General features: G+C 44.1%; 1 protein-coding gene across 1 annotated transcript; it reads right to left on the reverse strand.

The window, feature by feature from the left end:
* Positions 1-5,478: 5,478 nt before the first annotated feature.
* On the reverse strand, positions 5,479-13,009 carry LOC102060010 (high affinity choline transporter 1-like). The gene is made up of 8 exons (XM_005434715.3): positions 12,832-13,009; positions 11,702-11,815; positions 9,967-10,122; positions 9,324-9,472; positions 8,670-8,813; positions 7,670-7,823; positions 6,558-6,775; positions 5,479-6,120 (listed from the first exon to the last, which is right to left on the reverse strand). The coding sequence occupies exons 1-8, from the start codon at positions 13,007-13,009 to the stop codon at positions 5,599-5,601; spliced, it is 1,635 nt and encodes a 544-aa protein (XP_005434772.2). The 3' UTR covers positions 5,479-5,598.
* Positions 13,010-16,428: the final 3,419 nt, after the last annotated feature.

Genomic DNA, 16,428 nt, shown 5'->3' on the forward strand with positions numbered 1-16,428 from the left:
ACTACCAATAACTAAGGTAAGAACATATCTGAAAGGAGCCCCAGTCCAGCCCACCAAAGAGGTGCTGCTGCTGAAGGCATTTAGCCTCTAGATCGTGCCATGAGACTGTAATTGCTTTCTTCCAGGGTCACAAAATCACACAACAGCTGAGGTGGAAAGATGCCTCTGGAAATGTTTAGTCCAACCTCCTGCTCAGAGCAGGGTCGGTGAAAGCAGGTTGCTCTGTCCTGTGTCCAGTTGGCTTTGAATATCTCCAAGGATAGAGACCGCACAACCTCTCTGTGTGACCTGTTCCAGTGCCTGACCACACTCAGAGTGAAAAACACTTTTCTATGGATAATCCTGTGTTTCAGTTTGTGCCCGTTGCCTCTCATCCTCTCACTGAGTACCACTGAGAAGAGTCTGGCTCTGTCTCCCCACCCCCCACCCCCTTCAGGTATTTATATATACATTGATAAGATCTGCCTGAGCCTTCTCTTCCCCAGGCTGAACAGTCCCAGCTCCTTCAGCCTGTCATTGTATGACAAATGCTCCAAACCCTTAATCACCTTTGTAGCCCTCCTGGGCTCTCTCACCAGGGCTAAGCAGAGGGGAAGGGTCACCTCTCTCCACCTGCTGGCAGTGCTCTGCCTGATGCAGCCCAGAAGGCTGTTGGATTTTTTTTTTTCTCACAAGGACACATCTCTGGCTCGGCCACCAGCCTGTCGTGGTGCCTGGGGTTGTTCATCCCCAGGTGCAGGACTTTGCACTTTGCAGAACTTCGTGAGGTTCCTGCCAACCCCTTTCTCCAGACTGTCCAGGTTCCTGTGGATGGCAGCACATCCACCTACTGTATCAGCCACTTCTTGCTTTGTATTACCTGCAAACTCACGGAGCATGCGCTGTGCCCCAGCGCTGAGGCCGTTAATGAAGACACTAAACAGGAGTGGACCCAGCATCAAACCCTGGAGTACACCACTAGTGACTGGCATCCAGCTGGACCTTGTGCTGTGGTTCACAGCCCCCTGATCCTGGCAGTTCAGTCACTTCTCAGTCCACCTCACTGTCCGTTTATCTAACCTGCACTTCACCAGTTTGCCTGTGAGGATTTTGTTAGGGGCAGTGTCAAAAGTAAGGATTAAATAACCTCCACTGGTCCAGTGCTGTGAATTAAACTGGCTGGCACAATTGCCCTCCAACGATGAACAGAAGTTCTCAACTCGTGCAAAAAGAGTGTTCATCATGTATAACAACGTTCTTCCAAAGATCTCAAAATCCTTCTTGGTGTCAATTAGAATGCTGTCTCTCTCCAAGGGACTGGGAAAGTAAAACACGAGTGAGTCAGGTGAGTTGCCTAAGGTAGATTTGCAAAGTCTAACTTGTGCCACAGTACCCCCGGGGTCAGATAAGAGAGCTGGTGGAAGGGAAATGAGGAAGGAAGGAGGGAAATTAACACCTCTGCCATGGCACATCCTATATTACTTCAAGAGACCTGCCAAAAGATTTTTAAAAAACCCACAACACAACCATTTGGCCACTTTGCCAAAGAATTGGAACAAAATACCGTGTTCTTGGGGTGGTTTAATGTTGAAGGAAGACATCTTCTAGTAAACTTGAGGAAAACTTCAGCTATATGTCATTTGGGATGTTCATGCTTTTGTGTCTGATAATGGAAACCTTACTCCAGTTCACATTGTTCTCCTTTTGATTATTCCAGATGGCCCAAAGTCCAGTCACAAAGATGATCCTGGCCCTTACCTGGGGGGCAGAGAAAGCCATGCAGGAGCATTCCCATCCCTGGGGATGATGGGTTACCCTGAAGTTTTAAGGATCAGCAAAGCAAGCTGTCTTTTTTTCCCAAATTTACAGATGTCCTGCTGTGAGGGATTAATGTCTTTCAGTTCTTCCTGTGTTATAGGAACACAAAAGTCAGTGGTGATCTAGAGCAGGAAAAGTTATTAGAAGACCAAAAAGCTCTGCGAGCTGAGGTATTCTCCAGCAGGCGTTGTAGTAAAGTCTGGGAAACATAAGGGAAGATTTGTGTGTGGCATGGGGGGTAAAGCCAGAGAGCACAGCATTTGCGTGGAGGCCATGACAGGATCATCCTGGCCCCATGCAGCTCATAGCTCATGTGGAAATATCTCCCTGACAGTGCTAAAAATGTCTGGCAAGCCTGCAAGTGTTTCTTTGCTTTCTTGCTGGATGCCAGCTGTTATTCTAGCGAGGACACATTTAGGAAAACCTAAAAATGAGCATAAGTGAAAAGGGGAAGAGATGCAGATTTCCCTTCAGAACTATTATGTCCTATTTTTCCTCATCTATATAAACCAGACATCCAAAGATGCCTGGTGGGGATCTGATGAGATGCTGAGAGCTCACTACAAACCAAATGTTTCCCAAATTGAAGGTCTTTTGTTTCTTTTTCTTTCTTTCTTTTTTTTTTTTTTTTTTTTTTTTTTTAATTAGGCATGGTATTATTAACCTAAAAAATGCCAGAAAGTTAGTGAAAAGTGGAACTGTACAGAGGCATCCTCATGGATACATCTAAGGGGCAAAGGAGGTAAATCCACAGGTGCAGAGCTAAACTGGGGCCCTCCAGTGCCTGAGTAAATTTTTTATAAAGAGGGGGCAAGGAAAAGAAAGGAATACTGAACTGGAGGCAGTAGCCTGTGAGAAGAATGATTCCATGGGAGCTGGGCCATTATCCTCCATGCTGGCAACACCTCAAGGACTTTGGGTGTGCTGGACTGGAACAGCTAGGCATTTTGTCATTAAGTATAGGCTAGAATTGCTTTTATATTTATTTTACTTGCACGTAATTGCTTTCAAAACTTTGTCTGACCTTGATGAATGTTTTCGTTTTAAGCTTGCTGGGGGATGTTCTGAGGAGGGAGTCATAAAAGAATGGAAAATGGTAAACATTCGGGAGAGTTACAGTAATTGTGTCTTAGCCATTTTCATCTCTCTGCGTGAAGCAGAGCATGTTTTAGTGGTATGAAATTCAGAGAAGCTTTGTAAGGGCAAAGTGTTTCTGCTGAATATGCCAGATACCCCTTACAGTGCTAAGACTTTCCTGTCTGAAGTTGTTGAGAGTTTTCTGTGGTGATGCTGGGTGGTGACATGATGGTGGCAGTCATGCTCTTCAGCAAGGTCCTACCCCAGAGCGCTGCCCTTCGACACTGTCTCAGGAAGCTGTGGATCTATTGCCCGCCAAGCCAAGAGCATGAGCATGGAAAGGCTTTAGTGACAAAATCTGGGACTCTGCAGGGGAACAGCAGGAGGTTGGGCACAGCAGCACAGAGAAAAGATCTCCAGATGTAGTTATTTGCCTTTCAGAGCCGCTGGGTGGGATGGTTGGTGAGTGGGATGCTGACCTTGACATGAAGACATTGGAATTTCACTCTCGTCCGGGCCATGCAGCAGGTCTGGGCCCTTGTGCAAGTGTCAGCTTCGGTCTGCTCCACACAGAGGGCTGTACAGGTTCCCAGACTGGGTCACCCCTAAATCTGGAATCAGCATACAGCAACTGTGATTTAACAGGAGCCCAGTTCCTCTGGCGCTATGGTAATGATAGCTTGCTTTGGTGTCTCCCTTAGCTAAGCATGACCTCACATGCTCCCACTCAAATCACTGGGGTGTGAATGGCCTCAGTGGGTGACCGCCTTGGGGCATAGTTAATGGTAATGCTTTTGATTTTCAAAACAGGTGTTTTTCCTTTTTCTAGACACATGTTATAATTAATATTTCGTGGCAGTCTCTAGAGATGCAGAAAAGAATTTCTGGTCTTGGTTTAACAAAACGTATCAACAGGAATGCTGTGCATGGGCAGTTAAGTGTGCCCAGGTGTTTACTACTGCTAAGGCAAAGCATTAAGTTGTATTTTTTTCTGATGAGGAGCAGAATCTCCACCTTGCTGAGGATGGGTATTTTAAAAGAGATGGATGTTCCCCACGGGCAGCAGAGTCATCAAAGCCATATGTAGAGCTTAGGGCTGCCATTCCTCTTCCTGAGCCACTGCACTTGCCTTGGTACAGTTCAGTGACATGTGGCTCCTCACTGAGCTTGCTGTGGCCACGCATGGTGGCACCAGCAGAGTTTTTCACCTTGTGCGTGCACAGCGGGGTGTTCAGCATGTGCTGGAAGCAATTCACTGAGCAGCATATTGTTTTCACCCTCAGCAGGTCAGTTGGCTGTCAGGGTTGCTCTGCTGTAGGGTATTTTTGTTATGTCAGTAAATATCTCCTCTCCACAGTGCCAGGTGTTTCCAGGCACAGCAGCTCCTACAACCCACTTTGTAAAGGTTTTGTGGGGAGGGGCTGCGGAGAACACAGATCCTGCTGGCTGTTGTGGGTGGATTGTGACTGACCCCTGGGGAACCACTGCACAGCTACCAAGGGAACTATAAAATGACAGCCATCCATGAGCCATCACTGCAGCATCCCTCTGAGTCTATTCCAGCTCCCATCTTAACTACCTGTTCCACTGTGGAATGGTCTTGGTCCATCAGACTTCAGGCTAGAGACCAAACTCATTAGTTAGCAGGGTTGTTTTTCTTCTGACCCATTGAGAATTTATGCAATCAAGGCATCGGGGGCTTTTCTGTACAGGCCTGTGGGCTTGAATCTTTTGGGATCTTACCCTCAGGATTTCATGCCCCTGCAGGCAGGTTCAGGATCAGTTTCCAGCATCCTTCTGCCATCACAGTTCTCTGAGTTCTCATGCACCAGTTTGGGTATGTGCCCCACACCATCCCACTGCTGTTCTTGGGTAACACCTTCACACGAGTGATTTAACAAAGTGTTTTAGAGAAGACTCATTCAAGAGTCTCTCTGTCATGTCCATTTTACCAGCTGATTGAGTTTTTGTAAATAATAGCTATGTAAAACTTTCTTACCCAGTAATGAAGGGCTGTTGCTTCATCTTGCTCATCTGCTTCTGCCCTACCAGGTCATATGAGAAGGGATGTCCTCTCCTCAGCCACGTGGCACCAGGCCAGCTGTGTGACCTGAGACTGCGGCTGGGGAGAGGCATATGCAAAAGTTTTTGTGGTATCAAGGAAAGCTTTGTAAAGCATACAAGGAATGGTGCAGAACTGATATTCCTGCTGGATTGCTGTGGTGGTTGCACTGCATTCAGTGATCTGTGGTTTTGTGAGTCTGATGCGCTCCCCAGGGGTGGTTATGCTAAACCTCTAGCTGTTGTAATGGGAACAGGTTTGCTCACCTATTTTTTTTAAAATCAAGAATACCTGATCAATTAAACATGAATTTGTCTCCTTTGTGGTGAGAAAAGTATGTGACTTGAGAATGCCATAAATGTTGGAGCATGATTTGTAGTTTTGCTTTCCAGTGGGGTACCAGGGGCAGCCCGAAGCAAACACTGTTGGGGCCTGAGATGCCCCATGGTCACTACCACAAGATCGTGCTCCATCACCACACACCTTTAATCACTGCAGACTCTGAGCTCACGTATTCTCCTTGGATGAACAGAGTGCATCTTTATTACTCTGCAAGGACTTGAAATAATTCATTACTGGAGAAAGCAAAGGGAAGAGCGATGCCTTTTGTGCCATACTCTAACTGCTAAATGCACCGTGACCTTTCAAATGAGGGCCCACATTTAATCACGATTCTCTTCTAGTGCAACTGTTGGCAAACCCATCTGTTTCTCCATCTGCTGCAGGGGGATGAGGGTACTGGTTCCCCCCATGATATTAAAAACATCCCACCTGCTGGGAAGGAGGTTTCTCTGAAACAAAACTGCAGCCAGGTACGAAACAGCAATGATTATCCCCAAGGTAAGAAGCATGATGAATGTTTTAAAGGGGAAGATCTGACTGTAGGTCCCATTCACCAGGGAGCAGGCTGGGTAGCAGATGACAGGAGGGATGCTCAGGGCAGGCTCCCCTGCCAGCAGCCTCAGAAGGAGCCCAACAAAGAAGCCGGCAGCTGAGCCATAGGTGTTGGTGCTGGGAGCAAAGAGGGCACAGCAGAGCTGGGGGAAGAGCAGGGCATACACCAGCTCCCCGCTGAGGAACCAGAGGTCATAGACAGAGCTGGAGTAAAAAGCCAGACCGGCAGCCCCTGCCCCAAACAGCAGCATGGAGGTCCTCATGGCCCATAAGACCTCTGTCTCCGTAGCCTGTAAAACAGAGATTCTAACATTACAGACATGTCATTTACCGGCGGGGTGACCAGTACTGCCCTGCCCTGGGCTGATTCTCACCGAGCCCTTGCTGCTTTTAGGCAGTGCTTGCCACCAGCAGCTGCCCAAGGCAGGCACCCCTGGAGATGGAGCTTCCCTCTGTAATTTTAAGGGTCACGGTTTAATACTGTTTCCACCAGTATCCTAGTTCAAAAGCTATACCAGTCATTTTATAGAGAGCAAAGCTCACCAGTGTGGGTATTTGCATCCCGACCAAGGATATGAACACCCTTGACCTATGTTAGAAGCTCTGGCTCCAGAACTCAGTTCAGCAGCTAAAGGGGAAACAGCTCTAATTGCAGACCATGCAGACTAGATCTAAAGCAAAAGAGTCTTTCCTGACACCAAAACTACTGAATGCGGTAACCAAGTACCTTTTTCCTTAGGATTTTCCTGTAGATATTGTGAGCAAACATGGAGCCAGCAGAGAGAAGAGCTGAATCTGCAGATGACATTGAGGCAGCAGCGATGGCTCCCAAACCAATGATGGAGATGTATGCTGGGCAGAGGTAGTATAAAACAAGTGGCAGTATCATCGCTGATTCGCCTCTCTCGTGTGGACTCGGAAGACCATAGCTTGTCTGATTCCAGTCTTTAAAACAGAGCAAGAAAAAGTCACAACAAATCCTTCATTGACATTTCTGCTGTCTTTGAAGCTGCCTTTCCTCAAGGACCAGTCACAGCAGGGCTAAGGTCTGAGACTCACATGGTATTTTAGGACTTGGATTAACTTTTTGGATTCTCTTATGATCTCTGGTGATTCCCCTTAGCATGCTGCAGCTTTCACTAGGTCAAAGATCTCCTTTTCCCCCGTAGCATCTACAGAAATAGCTGTGCTTCATGTGTTTCCAGATAAAGGTCAACCTTCTAGACCCTGCTTGTGAGGAGAAGGTAGTTTTGCTCTGGTGCCCCTCATGACAGATGAATTAATGAGTTCAACTCATTTCTTTAAATGGTTGGTGCTCTGGCTGCTCTTTAATCCTTGCTCACAGCGAAGACAGGACTGATCCCCTGGGTGGGGGCTGTGAGTTTACAGGACTGACCCTCTTCATTCCTTCAGGCAGATTTTCTTCAGAACCTTAGCAATCTGTAGTAATATTGCTGGATCTTACATGCAGAAGGCATTAACAGAAGCACTTCTTGGAAAATAGGATTATACAGGGTTTTACAGTGTCTGCCTTCATCTTTCCTCAATACAAGGTCAATGAAAAGCCAATTCGTGGTAATGAAATAGGTTTAAACAGGTCTTGGGACTGTTTAAAGGTCTCTAAGTAGCTGTGCACTGAATCTCAGAGGGCTCCACATTTCTTGTACAGACTACCTAGCTTGGTGGCCAGGGCTACATTTTAGGTACACAGAACTAGGTAATTTGGAGTCTAAATCAGGACTTTGTTGGTTCCCATTTTATTCACCTTTGACAAAAAGATGTTCATTATTCTGAGACCATTTTTTTTTAATTTTATAATTTTAAAGCAATTAGTTTTACCTGTTGATGCTGCAACTGCACCAACGAGCACAGAGGGGATGGCCATTGAAAAACACCCAAGTCCAGAGAGGTAGGAGATGAGCCTTGCCTGTCCTGGTGAGGCAGTGGAGAGCACTCTTTGGAAGTAAGTTTGCCATGGGATGCTCCCAAGTACCTGAAACATTCAGATGTTACCAGTGGTACCCACCAGGCTGCTGTAGGGCATCTTCCGTCCATTCAGATGGATGATAATCTTTACTGTTATAAAACTCTTACTTCAAATGCATAAATGTTACCCAGCTTTAACTATTGAGGATGATATTTCTTATGGTTGAGGGTGTCCTTTTCCTTTGTTTTTATTGTGATGGCTGTGAAATTTTTATCAAAAGAAGTTAATGGTTTGGCAGGCTGAGAAAGCTAAAAAATAGGTTGCAGGCATAGTAAAACAGGCACAGAGGAAGGAAAAGAGAAGTTTTTCAGGAATGCAACTTTTGTAAAAAAATTTACCCAAACTTAGTTAGAGCATAATCTAAAATTAAAAATAAAACCACCTTTTTCACTTTCTTAGCAGACAAATTTAATCAGATAAAATCAGAAGATTCTGTCCTTACCAAACAAGCTCAGGCTTCTAATATTATTTTTTTTAATAGAGGGAATTTTACAAAATTATGTTAAAAGCACACTATTGAGGCTGTAAGATCAACCTCTCAAAAGGTAGGAAATGCCTCAGTTAGGTGCCAGGAACTAAGTGCCTGGATGGTCTCACTGAAGAGGTACATTTATTCACATGGGCAAAGGGTGGAGTGTCCCTCGTGCTTCTTTCCTTCCTACAGCTGAGCTCTGGATCTCCTCAGTCCACTCAGAGTGCTGTGGGGTGGCTGAGAGAAGGTTTTAAACATCATCCTGCCCCTGCCAACTGGGCAACATGGGGCTCCTGGCTGGAAGAACCCACAAGTTTTCCAGACAGAAAGTCCCCGCACAATCCCTTCTCCAAACCATCTGTCCACGAAATACTCCATACCAGATAGAAGAAGTCATCCAGCCACCTTCCAAGATACTGCTTTTCTATCTTCCCAATCCAAGGGTCTTGGTAAGTTTGATGAGTGGCAGTGTAATAAATACTTTCCGTTGCAGAGTTGACCAGGGCAAAGGGGATACAGACCCACTAGGATAGAAATAGAAATAGAAATAGTTCACCATTTCCCCAGAGTCCTTGTTCTTGGACAATCTATTCAGATACTGAAATTAAGGTAGATGTAGAACACAGAGTTAAATAAGATTAAACGCAGACTGAATCTTCCTTTCTCCCCCTTTCTTACTCTAAATCTATGTTTCTGGTTCATGGCATCATGAAGAACATGAGCCTGTGATTCAGGTCAATTGGTGCCCTCAGTAGACAGATCTCTCGCCTTTCCAGCCAAGATTGTTCTGGACAGGTTCTGCAGACCTTATCTGTGAGCAGCTGCATTCACCCAGAAAGGCCAATAGCTGGTGTGAGCACTGTCTGAAATGCCTAAGGACTGTACGAGAGTTCAGGAGACCTCTTCTGAAGAGGAACTCTAGGGCAAGGGCCAGTATTGGTGGAGTTACTTTTGGTCTGAGACATACTGAAAAGAAGAGCAGGATTTTTTCCCTTAGTTAGGAAACCGGTAACAAAGAAATGCACAGGACTTGCCAGGCTGAGGGTAATGAAAACCAGCTGGATGACATCTGTGTATGCAACAGAGTAGAGGCCTCCCAGCAGAGTGTAGAGTATGACAATGCATGCTGAGATGATGATAGCCAAAGAGCCCCCAATATCCAAGATGACCCTCATTGTTGCTCCTGCAGGTAAAGACAGCAGTCAGGTATTTTAAGACAGATTCCACACGTGCAGAATACAGAATAAATAAGGATATGTGACTCCCTCAATGCCAGCACACCACACTGTATGAGAAGCACACGTTCCACAGAGAGCAGGCAGAGCAAGGACTCAGGAGAGCCCATGTTCACTTTCTGCTCTTGCTGCTACCTTGCTGCGTGGCCTTTCCCAAGGCACTTTGCCTTTTTACACCTGCTGTCCCACAGGCAAGCGGAAGGTGCTAACTCCTATTGCCAGACCTCCCTATTACAATACCATGAATATATACTACCGTCATTTGTTTTAAACCTAAAACCATATTTTCCAAAAATAAGAAACACTTGTGTTCCTCTCACAAAAGGAGACATGAAGCACAATTTCCCACAGCTTAGTCCAACACAATTCCCAAATATGTATTTTAGTCTGATAGCTGTGCCACATGACCTTTAACAAATATAACAGCAAAAGAAGTATTTACCCAGGGATGCCAGGATAGCTGCAAACCAGAACACCTCTCCTAGCAGGGGTGGAATGAAGAGTAAGCTTCCCATCATGTTTCCATAAGTTTCTTGAAGGGGATCCATCACTGTCACGTAATTCTTGGATCTCATTGGATTTACAAAGAAGAAACCACCTATCAGAAGTGATGACATTTTGGTAGAATTTTTCATTTATTATATTCCAGGAAAGAAATGTAAGAATACTATGGTATTTGCGTATCAGGCCTGTACAGGGAGTGTGGAATTTGTACATAATGGACCCTAGAGAATGGTGCAGACAGACAGACACCGGAGCCTCAATTCACTTGCCTAAATGTGGGGTTTCATCAGTCTGAGAGGTGTCAGATTATAAAAGACAACTCCTTACCACTGACAGATATGACCCTCCACTTTTGGCAGACCTATATCTTTCCAGAACTGCTACTAGAGGCCAGGTAGGACCCCCCTAGGGCACCCCAAATGGCATAAGATACCTGTGCAACTGTAAAAGGAACTGAGCTTAGAGGACACCCACATATAGTCTTCTCTCCATCTCCAGTAACCTACCAACCTGCCACACAAAGTTTTCTGAAATGATTCCTGTGGAAAATGTCAGTAGGCAGAGTGAGGCATTGAAGACTCATATTTGGCTAAAAAAAGAGATGAACTTCTGTCCTTGACCGTGTGATGCAACATGTTGATATACTTTCCTTTTCTGGTTACATTTTCATTTTAGTGGCTTCATTGCCTCTTCCCAGAACGATATTGTTTTAATCTGTGCGTTGAGCTGAGTCCCACCCGCCTTCATCTAAATATTAGACTTCAGACGTACAGCTGTCTCATTAAAACCAAAGAACATGTATTGTGCCTAACCCTGAAGCCAACAGGACTGCTTGCCTGGGCACTACTGACCTGAGTAAAGATTGCAGGATCAGACCTGCAATTTCTCAATTTCATTAGTAAGAATTACTCACGTAAGAAATGCTGGCAGTATATTTCCAAGCCTGATTCATATTCACGTCAGTTGGACTCTTTCCTCTGACTTGAGAATAAAGGTTATTGTTCTTTTAGAAATTCCTGTGCAAGGTCTGCACAGGTCTCCTTGCTTTAATCGTTCTGCGTCCCTCAACAGTTATGGTATAACTTGGTGTGGACTGGAAGAAACTTTGGTCTTGGCAAGAAAGCTGAACCTCAACGTAAGTCCAGTAATTCCTGGAGTTAGAAATGGCAATTTAGGTATGGGACACTGCAAACTTAGCTCACTTTCCACAAAATAGTGACCAGCTGTAAAGTGGGACAAACTGGATGCACTACAAATTCATCCTGAGACTACTCAGAAGAAAGGATTTTAGTGGAAATCTCAAGGTAGTATTATTTCATCACACAAAAATTTTGAAGAAAAAGTTAAAATGATACTGATACTCTCAATAGTCTGGGAATAAGACGCATGATAAAAAGCCAGTATTCACATAGCCACATGCTTCTAAAATTCTCAGATAAGATTTTTGTCCTATAAATTTCTCCAAGCAGGCAAAACTCTATACTAGCTCCAAGCTACCCCAATTTCTTATGTTTCAGTTTAGAGGATAGCATTATAAATGCTTATTCTAGATCCATGGGAGACTGAAGGAACAAAATCACCTTTAAAATGTACTCTGTACTCTGTTATGCATCTTAATATACTCATATAATTATTTTTTAATCTTATGTGTCCTGATTACATGAATTATTTACCAATAACAAGGGACAAGGCAAATCCCACAGGTGCCTGGACCCACAATAATCCTTTTGAAGGCAGGTAGACAATTTCAGCTGTGCCATTGATATATGCTCCTCCGACCCAGGTAGCTGTAAATGTGGAAGATGAAAAAGTAAGAATTGCAATACATATTCTCAAGCAGTATTAGTAAACCTTTTTCTCATACAATTATTTAATCACACTTCTAGTTTCTTTACAGTTTTCTCCCATAGTGAGATGTGCTGCTGAGGGTAGGTAAGAGTATTAGGATCTCACGCTACATAATTTCCCAGGTTCAAGAAAGAATATCTATGTATGCATGGAAAAGCTTAACGTTTAAACATTTAGATGCAATTTGAAATATACTAATATTTAATTCCATTTTTCTCAGTGGAAGAATTTTGCTAGAGCAAACAGCATTGCCTTTGTTATTCTGCCGTGACTGATAGATCATCTTCCATAAGCATCACTTTCACAGTCAAAGAAAATAGGCATTCAGAAAAAAAAAAGGCAAGCAGACACTGCTGTCAGAATACAAATCTACAACATGGGCTTAAGTGTCTTAGCCAGGCAAATACCACCTGGGGAAGCTTTCACAAAAAATGGGTCGGGGAAGTAAATTTCAGATGATGCCAGGCAGCAGGGAGAGGAAAGGGAGGCAGAGGGTAGAAGCCAGTGGGGAAACATTTTCTTTGTAGGAGAGAGCCCAGTGCTCACCATGAGTAGCAACTTGGTCCACACAGAACTGGATTGTTCCAGGAGTAAAATTCTTCTGTTATGCTGGATAACAGAAGCTGTTTCAAGATTAAGACCACAGTGCTTCTTAATGAAATGTCGTATTCTTCAGTCACTCTTAAATTAAACTCTTTAACTCTTAACTAAACTCTTAAATTAATCTCTTTAATTTAAAAGAATCTACATAAACATTAGGTTCTGCTCAGTGTGAAGAGGTTTGTAAGAATCCATCCCAAAATGATTCATGAAACCATACTCCTTTAAAGCCACACTTAGGTAAAATCTGCCCTCACATTAAAGGAGTTCACTTGCTTTGAAAGCAAAGTCCCCCAGATCTATGTAATGCATGTGTTTTAAGGAGAATTTTAAAAAGCCTTTTAAGAAAACTTACCTGTTGCAGTAAACAATCCAATGAAAACATTTATATTCCTGCCTCCAACTATGGCCATTTCAGTTGCGTTTCTGTTCTGTTGGTCCTTCTTGCTCTTCCAAGAAGCCCAGATTCCAGTAGCTAAAGTTAACATAAAAAACACGCTCAAAGATACTAAGCCTGGTATATTTAAAGCCATTTTCTGTCACTTAATTTAGAGCATAGAGAGGATTAATGGCGTGATGTTAATATTCTTTGATCAAGTCCACAATCAGAAAAAAAAAAAAGAAAAAAAAATCAGAGAAAATAGTGCCGCCTTGTAAAGAAACTGCTAAGTATTAGTTTGCTGTGCTTTGCAAGGAAAGATGCAGTATGAAACAGAGCCATAAACCCAAAGTCTTGAGAACTGGATGGAGAGCCTCTGTCTTCGGAGGACTACTGGCAATTATTCAGTTTTCCCCCTTCCTCAGAAGATATCCAATCTTATTTTTCTGGGGAGCAGAGATTAAGAAGGTAGGAATTAGTGCTGATGAGAGCAATGGAGCACTGATGTGAGGGGTAATACTAGTTTGGCTTAAAGGAGGAGGAATGTTGTATTTTGTTTGATATGCAATGGTATGAAAATAATCTGTATTTCTCCAGGTTCCAGGCTCAAGGCTAACGCAGAAGATAGGGCTAAGAATTTGTCTGTTTAAAGTTGACTGAACTAAACCCACAATAATCATCAAAATAAACTGAGTAAAAGAAGATTTACCACTGACTGATGGAAGGAACAGCGTGCTGATACTCAAAGCAAGTGTGTTATCATTTCACTGCTGGAAACAGGCAGGAGAGCAAGGTCTCGTTAAACTCTGCAATAAAGCTACAGGAAAGATACAGGCTTTTAAAAACTGCTCTGTGAAGCTCCTTGTAAACAGACATAATTCTGAGAAAAACTCATATATGTGTTGAGAAATTAAGTCAGTTATATTTACTATACAGTTGCTGTACCAGTATCTTTTTAGTTGCCCCGTAAATCTTTTTCATCTATCCAAGTATGAGTCTTCATAACCAGTTTTGTGTAAAAACTGCTCTATCTAGGGCACTTTTCCTGGATACTCGAGTTCATCTGTGGAGTGGATTTCTTTGTCACGGATGCACTCTGAGCAGCAGTGTGAGAGCCCAAATCTTTAGAAAGGTTTAATGCAGTGTGCCATCTCCTGCAGACAGCTAGGAGTAGCTGTGCATGGAAATGACAGTGGTGCAGGTTAAGCAATGTCCCACGGGCAGGACATGGTAAGAACACACAGGCACATGAGTGATGGGTGGAAAAACAGAGGAGAAGTGCAGGAGTCCCATGTTTTCTGTGACACCTCTGTACAGGGAAAATAAGGGTTTCAGTAAGATATGCAGTGATCTGGTGGGAAGACTTTGTAAGCAGTTTATTAAAAAAAGGGAAAGTTAAAAAGATGAAAAAGTCTGACAACCAGATAATTATTTATCCTGCCTTAGGAGAAATATTCCTTTATATTTATAATCAAATGCTATTTTGACTGAGTAAGGAGTTTTAACTTTGACCCAGTTATTCACGTACAAAGAGGGACACTGTGCATTTGAAAGGCACATTTTCTGGGCGGTAGTTAGAAACACTGCCTTCCACCTTCCACCTTACTTTGTGCTACAAAGTCACAGAAACCGCAGCTGTCAGTGACAACAGAGCCACTGGTTTCTCTGGGCTGCCTGCCTTGCTCTAAACAGGGTGTTTCAAAAACTTAAAGCGCAGTTTACGCACATTCACACACTAAGCTTTTTTCTATGAGCAGATATTTTGCAGCCTCTTTCCCCAGCAGGAGTGGAATAGCGTTGAAGGTGCACGTGGCTGAAGATGCCCAGAACCAGGGCTCAGCCCTCTCTGAAGCCAGGTGCTACTGGGAGGAAAGACCTGGCGTTGCATCCTTCATGTGGGGGTCAACCAAATTCGACATGTCCAAATTGAGATTTGAAGTGATTCTTTGATAGCTGAAGAGAATGTCTGGACTGACTCTGCTTGTTATCATCTCTTGAAAAAAACCCAAACAAACCCATAAAAAGTGGCAGGCATAAAAATCTGCATGGAAACTTCATTTAAAGACCCAGAGGGATGGAAGGCAGATGTGGCTGGTAAGAAAAAATGTAAGTGAAAATATGATCCTATGGGATGAAGGAGACATAGAGGAAAAAGTAGCTGTGAGGCAGTTCACCTGAAGCTGGAGTGGTTTTGATGATACACAGTGCATGGAGGGATTGTAAAAGCATGAGGTTATACCAAGAAGACCAATTCCTCACCGAGTCTGCTGTTGTGCTCTTTTGCCATTAGATGACTCTCAGCTGATGCATTTGTTTTACTGGAAAAAAACCAGAAATCTCACTAACGGAGATGTTTGAGGTGGGCTTCACCTTCCCGCTCATGATGGAGGGCAGCAGCTTTGGGTGCCAGCTGCTGAGTTGTTCACTTCAAGCTCCCTGTGTGACTTGTGGGGAGAAATATGCAGTTTTAGGGGGTGATTCACTGACCTATTTTAGGTCCTGTGAGGCAGGATGGGACAAGGGCACATCTCAGTCTGCTGGACTCAGGGCTTCTTTTAAGATTGGTGTTGCTGTACCCAGTAGACATTTCAGGGCTTGATTCAGATGCTCTGGTAGAGATGGCTGGTGCCACCAGAGATGCCCTAAAGCCTCTGAGATGTCCACATGGGCAAGCAGATGCTTCAGAGCCCCTGTGGGAGATGTGCCCTTTCTGGAACAGCAGCCAGGATATTCTGGTCTATCTCCAATGTTTCTGAGTATCTATTTGGGGGATACTCAGCTGAGCCCTTACATTTTTCTTATCACTTGACCTTGATGGAACAAACTCTGACGTGGGTGGCTGATAAAAATAGAGGAGTGCCTGGAAGAAAGCAAGGAGTGCTAGGTACCAAGGAATTTTTCTATCTATGGTGGAATTGATCTGCACTGTAGTGAGCACTTACAGCTATTCTGCTTTGAAGCTAACTGACAGGAGGAGATAAAGATGGACAAAACAGTGATCTCTGTGCCGAGGATAAAGCCCTTGCCCTGCCTTTCTGGGTTAGATATGCTACGTTATTGATGCTGAGCCTTAGATGGCCCTCTGTGGCCCATCGGCTGCACAGGCATGAGGGGGTCCCCAGGGAAGGGCATTTCTGAAGTGTCCCCTCTCACTCCTCTGGAAAGGGACAAGCCCATAGAGGTTGTGCTCTGTACAAAATTACATAAAGTTATCTGGGAATCTGGAAAGGTCTTTTTTTTTTTTTTTTCTTTTTTCTTTTTTCTTTTTTTTTTTTTCTTAATTTTCTTTGGGATTTTTTTAAAGTTTGTTTGCAAAGAGGTGGTTGCCTGTGAGGAACTCGCTGGGAGGAGGGACACAGGGCTGTGGCACAGGGAGGTCTGCGGGGACCAGCCTCTCACTGGTTTGCTTTGCTCTTCGTGCCAAGAAAAACCGAGCACTGGGGCCTAAGGCATCTGAGCTATTTGCATCAAAATGATCTGACAGTTCCTGTTGAAATGAGATGGTAGGAACTAGTCTGTGGTTTCCAACCCAGGTATTTGAATCACGTCCTTGATGCCCTTGATGCCGGCAGC

This window comes from Falco cherrug, chromosome 2 (genome assembly GCF_023634085.1).
Source record: "Falco cherrug isolate bFalChe1 chromosome 2, bFalChe1.pri, whole genome shotgun sequence".
NCBI classification, from domain to species: domain Eukaryota; kingdom Metazoa; phylum Chordata; class Aves; order Falconiformes; family Falconidae; genus Falco; species Falco cherrug.